Source organism: Hesperophylax consimilis, chromosome 15, assembly GCF_061612785.1.
Source record: "Hesperophylax consimilis isolate HC1 chromosome 15, BYU_Hcon_1.0, whole genome shotgun sequence".
Lineage (NCBI taxonomy): Eukaryota > Metazoa > Arthropoda > Insecta > Trichoptera > Limnephilidae > Hesperophylax > Hesperophylax consimilis.
In genome coordinates this window covers 29615384-29629932 of record NC_142850.1, presented here as the reverse complement: position 1 = coordinate 29629932, position 14549 = coordinate 29615384, and the positions used below count along the sequence as shown (strand labels likewise).

The following is a 14549-nucleotide window of genomic DNA, read 5'->3' as shown; positions in this document are numbered from 1 at the left end:
GAGAAGTTACTAATTCACCGCCTAGAAAATTATGGTGCCTACCGCTAATTTTATGGTTGAAAAACGTTTTAATTAAAATTTCAAAATGTTAATTTAATAAAATATTTTAATGGTAAGGTACTGTTTTTATTAATCTTTAATATAAAAAACTTACATCAGCAGGGTTCGCTCCAATATATATATATATATATGTATATATTTTATCGTTACGAATTCGTCGGAATTAATTCAAATGTGAGCCTCGTGCAAACCCCCCTTGTTCGAGTCTTGTGTCGCCTTAACGACTGCATTTGCAGGCCAACAATATTAATTGTTAGTTATTCGATACAAGAGGTTTTACAATAACGCCGCTTCGGTCACAGACTGTTTGCGTAATAACACTCTAATAACTAAATATAGATGAGTCTATACGCCCTTATAGTACGCCATATTGTTTTTAGAAATTTCGAAAACTGACTTTGTCATAAAGTCGTCTATGATTTCCACTTACTATTTTTTTCATTTTTAACTCCTCAGGCTAATTTGTTCGGTTTTGGGACAAACTACTATTAGAGTCAACTACACGTAGAGTCAATTTGTAGTACAATACCAAATACACGTAGAGTCAATTTGTTCGCTTTTCGGAACAGCTATGGTCTGACGAAATCGTTGTCTCTCCCTTACCGTCACAGTGAACTAAATTGTGTTAGAAAGAGAAAACACCAAGCTTTATTTTTAAATATAGAAAACCACATAATAATTAAAAATGTACATCTCTATGAAACCAAAGATTCCGAAAGCAGTTTGAGAAAAATTTATGAAACTTTGTGAATTTTTGATTAATTATTTTTATATGAAACGACAAAAAGGGAGGTTGTTTTTATTATAATTGTCTAAAAATTTTTTTCGTTAAGACGAAAAAACGTAAGGTGAGCCATTTTAAATTTAATTTAAATTTTTTTTTTTTTTTTTTTGGTTCGAAAGTTGAATATTTTAGAAATTATAAATTTATTTTATTATTATAATTTTAGTTTTCGGATACGTTCCATGGTTCCATGGTAACTCAACACAGTGACTATTCAACACACCTTTAAAAAGTGATATAAAGTCATTAAAAACGATTTTTTTTTAAAAATAACATAACCTATTTAATTCAGTTAATAAAGTTTTTGTTTCATCACTTTCCATGAATTTATTCAACTTTTTAAAGATGTGATGAATTATCATTTTGATGATTTATCCGGTCACCGTTCTGAAATATCCCACATATAATTGGATTTTATTGAGAAGCAGAAATGCATACAAATTCTCCGTATTTCTGACAGCAACTTTAAGAAATGTAAATATGCCAGAGGCCTGAATGGTTAAAATATCATTCACCGATTTTCGGCCCGTCAGCGTTTGTAATAAACCGTGTCTTACTTAGCATGTCACATGTGAAAGAGTTTGAAAAATTAGTGAATAACATAGACATATGAATATTAGTAGACCTGCCCTAAGTGATTAAAAGCGTATTATCCCCACTCCCCATACCGGTTCCATTGGAGCCGGCTGGGCTCGCATATGGCCTCAAGTGAAATTTGAAAACGTGACGTCATCATTCTTGTGCGAACTATGGTCGAGGCATCATCGGTTCATTTTACGAAATAACACGGCAAAATGTTGACTTGTACTATGAAAACTTGTAAAAATAGATGTGAAAAAGAGAATAAACCCAATTGTCGTATTACATTCCATATATAAGGATTATTTTACTTTATTTTAAGCATATTCACATCCTATAATATAGATCAGTTTTAGAAACATATACTATCACATCGAGAAATGTCTGGACGCGAAACACAAAGCTGGTTGGTTGCTGGGAAGTAAATTATGAACATTTATAAAAGTGTCTTAACTAAATACTTAAACGAAATATTCGACTCTGAAAATAGAACCGAATTTTTTGCCAAATTTGGACTTCGCAAATTTGTTCATAACGTGGCGAGTAATTTGCGCTCCCATGTAAAAATGTCTATTCATTCAAAAGCAGATTTTACTTTTAAGAAGTAAATGGTGATATTATAATGCGAGATGCCTATTTACTGTCAGATTGATTTATTGACGAATCACAGTCAGCCTTACGCCCTTCGTTCTTCAACAGTTGATTTTACCCCTCGCCATTATCTTCTTGTCTATTAATTCCTATATCTGTGGTGAATAATCTATCCAATTACAAAAATATCATACTATGGTTTTTATAAATATGTTACACGCAGTACACTGCAGGTTTATCCGATTTTAAAACGCGCCTAGTCATAAGTTGACAGGTCGTAAAATAAAATTGCACTTTTCTTCAATCATCGCTACACAAATCAATCACCATGAGGGCAATTTATTATTACTTGGACATCTTGAAACTGCTTTACTTATTGCTGATTTTAATTGAATTGTCTATTTGTTCTAGAACATAATATACACAAATTCATGAGTGTATCTCAGTTTTTAATTTTTATTAAGAGTGTCATTTAAAAAAAAAGGGTAAACACTGCTTTTATTTTGTAACATTTGTTCTAACAAATAAGTTAATTTTTTAAAAGTAATAAGCCATCATTATCAATAAGAATGATTCAGATTTTCCATAATTGAAGTTGGTTAACAATTTGGTAGTATTTTGTTTACCTGCCATGCCGTGATGCGATGTTGGGAATGTTGAACTTCATGGTCTGCGTCTTATTTATCATAAATAAATTCTAGGCATATAAAAAATACTAAAAGATATTTATTATGCACTGGCGCACTCTGTACTACAATATGGAATCGTGGCTTGGGGGGGTGCATATAAATCATCCCCACTCCCATTGGAAACTATTCAAAAAATATTAATAAAAATCATCTTAAAAAAGTCATATTACTACCCAACTATAAATGTTTTTCAAGATTTCCCGGTTCCCCCACTTACAAAAATTTATGACAAAATTGCACTTCTACAAATACATAAAGATTTTTTTAGTAAAAATAATTTACCACAATTGAATATTAGCAAAAGAATAATATCTGTTGGAGGACTAACCGTGCCACTAGCACGAACCACAACAGCACAGCATCACTATATATTCAAGGGTGTAAAATTATTTAATAAATTACCCCTTGATATACGATCGCAAGAAAACTACGAAAAATATAAAAAAAAAATTAAATTAAAATACTCTTGTACCACCTCATAACTTTACTTATTGTTTAGAAATATGTTTTTGCCTTTTCAATCCTTTGAATCATTTATTAACTAACCTATATTTTTTACTTTTATTGTTATTTTTTGTTAAATTACTAATATTTTTGTTTAATTTAAACAAATGTAAAAATATTTTGTTGTCCTCTCCTAAACACAAGCAGCTGATTTATTAGGAGAGTGATTGAAATATTGGTGTTTATATTGTTATAATATTGTAACCTTGTTTATATGTTTCAATAAATAAAAAAAAAAAATAAAAAATAAAAAAATATGTTTTCACGGCCTAAAGTATTATAGTGGTTTATTTTTGGGGTATTATGCCGTGTTGGGCTATCTTTTTTTTTAGCCAACGTTTTGGACAGCATTACAGTGTTCATCATCAGGGCAGATGTTCAACCTTTTTTTTTGATTTTCTTGATTCTTATTAGCCGTGAAGGGGTTAATCATTTAAATTTACTGAATTTAAAGTTACTTTTCTTTATCCAAATATACCTCATATGGGTGTTTAACATTTTATCTGGCTATTATAGACTTAGAGGCCTTGTATTTTCTCGGTAGGGAAAAAAATTGTTATCTAAAAATCCTACTAAATTAGTACTCATCATATTCTTCATCACTAGCATTGCGTATGTGCTAACGAAAATTGTGAGTTCTTATGTATATATATGTGATACCGTGTTGCCAGCTCCAATCCTCTAAGAGCTGGTATTAAAGCATAATTTAAAATATTTTTCTGCGTTTAGTTTTGATGTAGCCGTCAATTATCGAACTTCACCACAATTTTTGTTTACACATCTGCCCTGATGATGGACACTGCGATGCTATCCAAAACATTGGCTAAAGAAGGAGGTAGCATAACACGGCATAATACCCCAAAAATAAACCACTAAAATACTAGGTATCTTGGCCCAAGGGAGTTCCAATAACTGATCGGAAATAATAATAAATGAGAAAAAAAAATTATGTAATACCTCACAAGAGCGCCCCTGTCTTTACAGTGTAAAGGCAGGAGATCCACTCGGTTGGGCAGTGGTGCGAGGCGGGTAATGAATGATGTTCCTAAATCAAGTAGGGTCGCCACATTGATTTTTATTTTTCGCATTGTGATTTTAATGTCATTCTTTTTCTCTTTGTTGCAGATAAAGTGTTTCCTGGACATGAAGCCAGGTGGCGCTATGTGCCAGATTCTCGCCACCATGTTCCGCTACAAAGCGGAGCAGAGGTGGCGCAAGTTCGATTTCCAGGTTGGTAAGGTATGCATCCCGAGTGTTCGTGTCGCCTCTTCTTCACTACCATCGCACCAACCAACCAACCACACCCTCCGCCCAGGCAACCAGTGCCGCGCTTGCTTAACATGGGATATGGCAGATTCAGCATGCAAACAAACGAAAACAGCGCTATAAAAATAATCCAATCATTATTATTACTAGAGTCCAAAACGGCAACATTCCATCAGGACTGGATTCTGACATGACTGGTACATTGTATTTCATAATGACTTGATTCCCACTTGCCTGGATTACAACATGACTAGATTCCAGCATGACCAGATTTCAGCATGACTTTTCTAAACATTAATATATCCAAACATGAATGTATCTCATAAAAATTACATCCCAAAAATGACCACAACCTAGCATGACTAAATCCCAACATGACCAGAGTCTAGCAAGTTGCGACTGGATTCCAGCACGACTGTATTCCAACACGATTGTGAAACGACATAATTTTAAATTACATTCCTACATGCCTGGATTAGTACAACTCGACTAAATTCCAGCGCGGCTAGATTCCATCACGACTAGATTCCATCACAACTAGATTCCAACATGACTATTTTACTACACGACTAGATTCCAACTTGACTATTTTACTACACGACTAGATCCTAACACAATTGGGTTCCAACACGACTAGATTACAACATGTAGGTTCCAGCATGACTAGATTCCAACATGACTAGATTCCAACAAGACTAGATTCCAAAATGACTCAATACCAAAATGACTCGATACCAACATTAACATATCGCAACAAGAGGACTACTAGAGTACCAACATGACTAAAACCCAATATTACTAGATCGCAAAATGACTGAATTTGATCCCAAAGGTGGTTTGATCCCAATATGACTAGAAAAAAAGTATTTTTTTAAATTTTTTAGTCAGGTTAGGCCTGTACTGAGATATTTTGCATTATAAAAAAAAATCATCTGCCATATCTCATGTTGAGTTTTAACAAGGTTAACAATTTGTTACTACCAAACTCTTTGCTATCAGGAAAAGTTGGCAGTTATTTGTATAGTTTTAAAAATCTAACAATGGAAGCCATACCCACAATAATTACGTGCCTGTTTAGTATAATTGCATTGATCTGTTGATTGATGATTCTAAACTTTATAATATTAACACATTTCGGACGGGTATTTTTTGCACTGGCGCTACCCTGACTCCGGGCGAAAATAAAGGTCTGCGCGAATTTCTTTAATTTGTTTTACATAGCTATATCTTTGAAAATATATAAAAAATTTAATAAAAATTTCTACTTAGTAACTCAGCATATTATTTTAAATGCAACTCAATTAACCTTGTAAAATGTTTATTATGGTCCGCCTATCGGTATTTGCTGATACTGGTTTTCTTTAAATACGCCCTGCATCTCTCGCTCGCTTGCACATAGGAGTTGAGTGGGTGCGTAACAGAGAAAGAGATTCGAATCGGGTTTCACGGTCATAAAAACCCTCATTCCAGGAATTGAATTATTTCAATAACAAATAATATCCTCTCCTTTTAGCACGAAAATAAATATGAAAAACAGACTTACATTACGATCCGATAATTATGTACCTGTAGTTGGGACCTTTATAAAGAGATTGGTATATAATAATAATATAAAAACATTGAGTAATTCCGTCTTTTCTGCCATTGAAATGATGCCGGCGTAAAAGTTAGAACTACCCTTCCCGGCCTTAAGCATCAATCGACGGAACAGGTAGAACTACCTTTCCCGGCCGAAGTGTGTTAACTTTAGTTTTATACTATGAAAATAGATTTGTGGCTATTTTTCTTTAAATTCATCCTTGGTTTTTCCTGTCAACTTTTCCGATGCTTTATCCATTTCATATCCAGGCATTGTTTGTTTTGTCCCCTGAACAGAATTAAAAGGTAACCGCAGAACGTCCATTGCTTGAGCCTGAGTAAGTGATTTAAATAACTTGTGTTAATAGTTTCAAATAGTTTATTTTGTGCTAACTCTCTGTCATAACTCCTGGTTTAGTGCATTTTGTTTGATTAACTGGAAATTTTAATACTAATTTGTGTAATTATTATAAATAAAAATAAGTAATTAGCGGATCACCTCTGGACTGAGATGAAAAGGGGGTTTGTAAAATTAACACCTTAGTGTATGTTTACGAGAGATGGGAAGGCTGATAGAGATTTTGAAAGAAGGATAAATGGAGGTAACTCCTTTAATGGAGGTCTGAATGCAGTTGGCGCTAACAATAAATTTTCCAATAAAGCGAAGTTAGCAGTCCACAATGGAGTGCTGGTACCTACCCTGATGTATGGCAGTGAGGCATGACTGGCAGATGAAGGATGAAAGTAGACCGAATGCGGTAGAAATGAGATCCTGAGGTGTATCTGTTATATCATCTAATATGCATGATTGTGTGAGGAATGTGGAGAACCTCAAATAATGCAGGGCAGGTGTAAGCACAATGAGTAAGATTAAGAAAGGGAGCTTAGATGGTTTGGGCATGTAGAGCAAATGAACAAAAAAAAGGAGTGTAAAGGATAGAAAGTCGGGCACGCCTGATAAAGATATGACGATCAAGAGAATCAGATACTTGAGTCGGGCCTTGTCAGGACTCGGAGTAATAGAAGAGTATTTATGAATGTGTGTGTGCCGAGAGCGAGTTGTTTGGTGGTCGTCCTCTCTGCCTACCCCTGCTGAGAAACGGCGTGATGGTTAGTTAGTCAGTTAATACCTTCAAATATGTATATTGTTTTATAAGAGTGTGCTTAATGGTAATAATAGCAAATTAATTATTGTTAATAGGGAATAAATATAACTTCGCCTTTGTAATATTATATTTTGCTTACGGTTCCTACATTTTAACTATGGGTTCACTTTCACGCTTTTGTATGACTGGATATTAAAATAATAGAGTTTTATAGCACATTTTTACTGCTAGAAATTGCAGAAAATAAATAGAGCACATCATAAAAATACATGAAATGAACACACAACATTTTTTTGCAACACATTCAAAGATAATAAAATTGAACATAATCGATACACATTATTTTTGATAGCTTTTCTCTCATTCAAAATTTGTACCATCCGAATTTGAATACAATACAGTAAGGGCTTTTTAATTCAAGCATAGTCAGTTTTTACATTCACATAGTTACACAGGTTTTGATCTAAGTGAACATTTTAATTAAATAATTATTTAACAATTGTTAAAAAAAAATACAATTGTCAGATATCTGAACACCATCATATTTTGTTGGTCACTGAATTGCTTTTGATAATTATTAGTATTTATTAAATGAGATCCTGAACATGATATTTCATAAACTAACATAAAACATAAAGTGTGTCCGGGGGTAAAGTGCGCTAACTTCGCGAGGTGATTCTGCATGGTAGTGCAAGTATCAAAGTTAAATAATGTTTTTTTCGAAATTTCAATGTTATTTTTGTATTTTTCAGTTATAAAAGTCGAATAGTTTGTATGGAGAATAAAATATTCTTGACAAAATATTTTTGTATGCAAAAAAAACAGAATTTCGAAGAAGTTATTTATCTTTTTTACTTCTACCAACAAGTTGAATTACCTCCCAAGTTTGTGCACTTGACCCACGGACACTCTGTATATAGGTTAGGTTATTACCAAAGATATTAGAAGAATGAGATATGCTATGTTGTCCGTCGGACCGTAGGCGGAGTACTACCTAATTAGGGTACTTTGAACGGTATCGGGACGTGTACGCATAGAAATCTGTTCTATGTATTAGTGCGGCTACCTTAGCGTAAGCGAAGGTGTGCAGTAGTATTGGTGAACAAAACCGGCGACACTCGGCAAAACAATTCCACACAGTACGAACTGCTCATAGCACATCTCGTTCTTCTAATATCTTTGGTTATTACTAATATTCCCTTTACAATATAACCAAATAAAAAAGTAAATTCTTCAGAGCAGTTATAAATCGTACAATACCGCTGCTTATATTTTTTACTAGAATATGATTTCTGATGGCAACATTATCTTAATATTGAATAATCATTTGGTCTATTACATCCGACTAAGCCTGTCTCGGTGCGAAAACTCCTCCCAGTGAGACAGGCATAGCAAGCAACACCATTGTTGTTAATGTTAAAACAGCTTTTAATTTGACATGCTCTGCACATCAATCGCACCCGCTAACCCGTTCTTCTACCCCCATAATCGGTACAGAATCCGTCTCGCAAGGACCTGAACATCCAGCTGATGATGGAGGTGGAGAGCGCGCTGCTGGAGAGCGAGTGCCTGCGCCTGCCCAATGTGTTTGTGCGCCCGGACGTGGATCGCACCACGGCTGCCAAGGTCAGGGACATCATCGCCGCGCACCAGGGAGAAATCTGCGGTAAAATAAGATAAAACGCATTTTTATAATTTTTTTGATGTTTTTGTTTTAAATTAAATTTTAAGTTTTAGTTTAAATTAAAAAACCCTCTTAACTTACTGAAGGGATTTGTAAATAAATGCATATTGTAATGCAGTCGATTCTGTTTTTACATTTTTTTTTACACGGTTTTGATATAACACGGTCAACAAAACTTTATGGTTCTCAACTCGGTACTTATTAGAATATTGGCTGTACCCCGCCACGCGTTGCTGTGGCTCAGTCTGTCTGTGCAGATATAGAAAGAAAAGCGCATGTTGCTTTTACGTCCAACAGATAGCGCTATTTTTAAAAAAAGAGCATGTTTTTACCTGTCACATATGACATCTATATAGTATAGATATTTAAAAACACATGTATTCAAATGCAACTTTGTAAATTTCAAAGCAATCAAGATTTAAGATTTTGAACAAACAAACATTTACATTTTTATTTATATGGAAGATTCCCATCTTCCATCAAATAATGTATTGAAATTTTTTAACATAGTTTTATATATATAGGATATCGTATACGTAGCGCTCCCACCTAACGATATTAACTCCGTAACTAACAACTAACTTGTCATTTTTAGAGAATTAGGTATCCTACCAGTACTTGAATAGGCAAGGTTGTTGATTTGTGACATGCTATGTGAATCATCGATACATTATCCCTTGCTGCCATCAATGGCGGCGTATTAACACAATTGTGGATGTTCTTGAAAGCAATAGCTTACAATGCGTAATTGATTATTTCTGATCATGCGGTCAGCCATGTGTTTTTGAATATTGCTGATGTGGAAATTTGGCCTTTTCTGGGTCGTTGCAACTATCAATATTGGACAATTGGAATTTGACTAAACCTAGTGTAATTTGATTCCCGCAGAAGATGAAGAGGAAGCCACCCACATAATTTACCCTTCGGCAGACCCCCTGGAGGAGGAGTTTGCCCGCCCCGTGCTGAAGAGGGGGCGCTACACCCTCATGCACTGGTACTACCTGCCCGACAGCCACGACTCTTGGATCGACGTACAACTGCAGGTAAAATATACGTACCACTAATGTTGCATCTCTTTATCATCAGCTTATGCCAGAAGTCATTAACACTCGGGCGGGAAGGGTAGTTCCACCTTTTACGCCGGTCCTACTTTGAGTGGCGGAAAAGGCATTATTGTCCAATCATTTTATATAAACTATATGTATTTAAAAATGTGAACCAAGTCTACCCCCTCTTCTAATTATTGTCTTTTGTGTGGAAGAATATTTTATCAAAAGAAAACAATATTTAAACTCGTGGAACAGGTGGTTTCATGATAACTCAACACAGTGACAATTCAAAACACCTTTAAAAAGTTTAACAAACAACAAAAATGCTTTTGGCCGTGAGAATCTAAAAACTTACCTTTAAAAAGTGATATAAAGTCATTAGAAATGATAAAATATAAAAAAAAAATTAAACCTAACCTAACCTACTTAACCGAGTTAATAAGTTTTTGTTTCATCACTTTCCATGACTTTATATAACTTTTTAAAGATGTGATGAATTATCATTTTGATGATTTATCCGGTCACCGGAACAGGTAATACAATCTTACAGTTATCGCACCGGAGATGCGGAAGTTTTTGTAATGATTTGTGCGTAATTTTTTTTTTATGTAATGTGATAAAATATGTACATTTTTTACAAATAAAACATCACTGAATGGCCCATCACCGACTTCAACTTTAGTTTTTGGAGTAATATGTATCAAAAAAATAGGCTTTAATTTCAGACAGTAATTTTATAGTGAGTAACTATGTAAAAAAATTAATTAAAATGTATGCATTATTATAATGCATAGTGAATATTATAAAGATGCGAACGTATATAATTAATTTTCCGGCACTCACCTATTCTAAAGCCAGTAGTACAATATTATTTAATTTAAGATTATTTATCTAATTATCTACACATATAACTAATTAATTTTTTTTCCCTTTGAAAGTTCTTTTACTATTAAAAGTTTAAAAATCACTAACTCCAACCTCAGTCCATTGTTTATAAGTAGATTTAAAAAGTAAACAATGAAAGCAGAACTACCCATACATTAATTTTATTGCACCCGCAAATCCACTGACGAAAATTCTAACTTTTATAATTATGTCAACAATGATAATCATAAATTCGCTAACTAATATTCAACTTCAAGATGGCTATCGTTTATCACACAAAAAACTTTTGACTGTCTTTTTTTCACATCTCCCTCTAATACCTTAATAATCTTAGGTCGTAGATATCTATATCTCACCGCGGTCATGTCTGAACACCCATTTAAAATACTTCTTGTATGATTCCAAGCATACGTCAGACATGATAATGTTTACCTCCTTTGTCTGTATAGCAAAGAGAAAGAAAGGAGATGGTTTTGGGACAACAATTAAAGTGACCCACCATACGTATATACAATAATTTCTCATTTGGACGCTAAATGGCACATGAATATTAAAACTAAATGAATAATTGGGTAGTTTGTTAATTTATATTAATACTATTGCCGCATATTTTTGGGAGGTCATTTACCAAATGAACCTCATAGAAAAGCCGCCTTTGTTCAGGTTATTCGTGATATGAGAATATTTGTCTTTCTTTAAAAAAAAAAAAACAATTTTTAAAGGCTTGATTCTATTTTTTTTTCTAGGCTTATAAAAAGGCTTATCAATAAAATGGTCCATTATAGCAAAGGTCAAGATGTGTTCTACTCGTAGAACATAATACAGCATCTATAATATTTTTAATAATAATAATTGGACAGTTTGTAATAGCATTTTTTTTTGTGAAAAATCACATCAAGAGCGCTGTACAAATATGACTTTCTAGGCTCTATTAATTATTCACAAGCGATCATATCTTCAAACCAAAAACACACATTTTTCTGTGACTTTGAATTGCATAGCCTTAAGCCCTGAAAAACCCACTTGGAAAATCATTTTTGAAAAAAACATCCGATCCAAATGATTTCACCCACTGGTTGCGTTCTGTTATCCGAACTGTTGGACAAAGGCAATATTTTATTTATACCCAGGTAGAATTGTTACCATTGTCAAATTACATTTGAAGATTACTATTAGTTGATGGGAAATACAGCAATGATATCAAAATGTTTCTAATTCTGATCTTATTTACATTTCTGTCTGTTCTGGCAAAAAGGTTCCACAGGTAAAGTACATTCCCATTTCTTTTATCCGACTAACACTTGTTTTCATAAAGATTTATACATTGATTTTGTAGACCAGGGATGCCCAACCAATTTATTGGTGTGTCAAAGAATACATCCAATTAAATGAATAATTTTTTTTATAAACTCCATCGTATAATTTAATTTTTTATTTTTTTATATTAGCTCCACACAGGAGTCTCTGAGGAAAATAATTTCCCAAGTCTATATCATCTTTGGTGATCCTGAATAGATGGTTTTGTAAGGAATAGAAGGATAGGAAATTCTGGGAAGGAAAAGGGTATGAGGGGTGGGTAGGAATCTGGGGATCAGTGTGTCCTGGAGTGACTGACATATGAATGCAACCCTCGCACTGCGGTGCAAGACGATGGGTCGAGATAGTTCTGCTGGAGAGGTCAAAATTCTCCCTCCACCAGTCTCCCCATTCCCAAACCGGGCCGCTACGCAGTCAACATAGCGAACCACTTGGGTGACATATAGCAGAGGTGTTGGTTATCCAATAAATGGGGCGGCGGTACCCATACCCGCCTCCCAAATGGCGTAATCTTTTAGACACTGGTGTATGCAAGTTCACCTCACTTTTGGCCAAAATTTGATTCATAATTAACTGCATATTTTTTTCCAGGCTTGTGCACTTATTCTTTCTCGCTCTGTAACATCGCATCAAAGGTTACTGATCTCTCTACTAGACCAATCCATTAATTCAGTACCTGTGTGAAGTTAATGTAAAAAAAGTTAATCTTTAGTTGGGTTATTGTATCTCATGTTGGTTCTAAGGAAAAAAAATATAGATTAAAAAAATATTTAGCATTGGTCGAGATCTAACATTATCTTTGTCCAGGTTGATGTCCCAGAGAACCCCTCCTTTGACACCCACTTCACCCGCACGGAGCCCTGGAGGGTATCAGCCACATGGGCCACGGATCTTTCTCAGTACAATGAATGGATGAACGAGGAGGACTATGAAGTGGACCAGAATGGCAAGAAGAAGGTGAGATATCTACATGAGTCACTGGACTAGAGATGGTTGATACCTGAAATGGGTTGACACTGCCGTTCCAGTTACCGAAGACTGATGTGGAACCGGTTCTTTATCGAGTTAGATATCGGACCGGGTCTACAGAAAATTCCACTTGAGGGGAGGGTGGCTAGAAAAATACTAAGAAAAAAAATCCGGTTCCTCCTAAATTAAAAAAAATATTTTCTTGCATTTTTAAGATTTTTCTCATATTTTAAAATTTTTGATAAATATTCCAAAAGGAACCGGTTCCAAAAGCAGTCAAATATCGACAGTTCCAGTGACAGCAAAGGAACCGATTCTAAGTAATCTGGTCAGGAATATCAACCATCTCTATGTTTGTCTAATTTCTAAGTAACCAAATGCCACAAATTCATAGAGTGCTGTTGGCCTGCTGACAAACCACCTTATTTTTTCTGTCACAGCCATAGATAACAGAAACAAGGGGAGATATGGCATGGAAAAGTTCCGACTGCGCAAACCATCAAATAAAAGCTATGTGTTTGGTGTCTAGGCAAAAAACAATGGCGGGACACCGCTGTGCGTAGATACACTAAGTTTAGTTTAGTATGCGGTTTCATATTAATAATGGTCATGGCCTTCTCTCTATTATCTGCTTTGAGCAGTCCAAATTTAATGTATGCATGCTTAAAATGAACAATGACATAAAGCCAATGGAATTTAAAATAAAAATAAGAGTGTTCGTGTAAGTTGTTTTCTTATCAGCCTGGTGGATTTTTTTTAATGCCAATTTTTGTTTATATTAGTTTACAAGAAACACTGATGTGATTTTTTTTCTCTCACGAAAATGGTGCTATCCAAATTATTATGATGTATTTCATTGGACAGTTCATATTGTAAGTGATAGCATTAATGCTTTTTCTCTGATTTTGTGATTGTATATTAGGCCGGAGTGACATTGTATGGAACTTTTTTTTGGATTTGCTTATTGTAATAGCAAAAAAGAGATTCCTTATATCATCAAAATTCTCATAAAAATACCTGTCGATCATAAAAATAGCTCTTTCTTATATTTCATATATAAAATTAAATATAAAATTTTACAGGTGCATAAGCTGAGGTTGTCGGTTGAAGACATGATGCAGTCAGGCAGCTCCTCGGAGACCAGCAGCGTGAAGACAAAGAAGAGTAAGAGAAAGCGATCCCCGTCACCGCCACCCGTCAAACAGGGGAAGAGAAAGAGGTAAGAGTAAAGCCTTTTGGTGCAAGGTTTAATATTGATAATTAATCTTTATTTTGGATTCCCCTTTGTTTACGACTCTGTAGTGGAAACTTGAGTAAAATTCTGTTTAATCATTACTCCTATTAAATTTCCTTGTAAATTTGTGTCATTCATGGAACTGGGATGTTTGTCTCTATTTTTATTGCGCATTACCATTAACAGCATAGTTCTCACATACTGTTCCAACCCATGGACTTAAATTTCTAGGCATAAGAGGAAGATGTCTCGAA

General features: G+C 34.4%; 1 protein-coding gene across 2 annotated transcripts in view; it reads left to right on the top strand.

Moving 5' to 3' along the window:
* Positions 1-14549, top strand: part of mor (SWI/SNF- related protein mor) — a 48409-nt gene that overhangs the window by 18701 nt on the left and 15159 nt on the right. Inside the window, exons 3-7 of one of the 2 annotated variants that reach the window (XM_089640434.1) lie at positions 4333-4437; positions 8655-8823; positions 9730-9884; positions 12900-13049; positions 14144-14280. In XM_089640434.1, coding sequence (XP_089496560.1) covers positions 4333-4437; positions 8655-8823; positions 9730-9884; positions 12900-13049; positions 14144-14280 — 716 coding nt within the window. Of the gene's footprint in view, positions 1-4332; positions 4447-8654; positions 8824-9729; positions 9885-12899; positions 13050-14143; positions 14281-14549 lie in introns of both variants that reach the window. The other variant, XM_089640433.1, reaches the window with a different exon arrangement.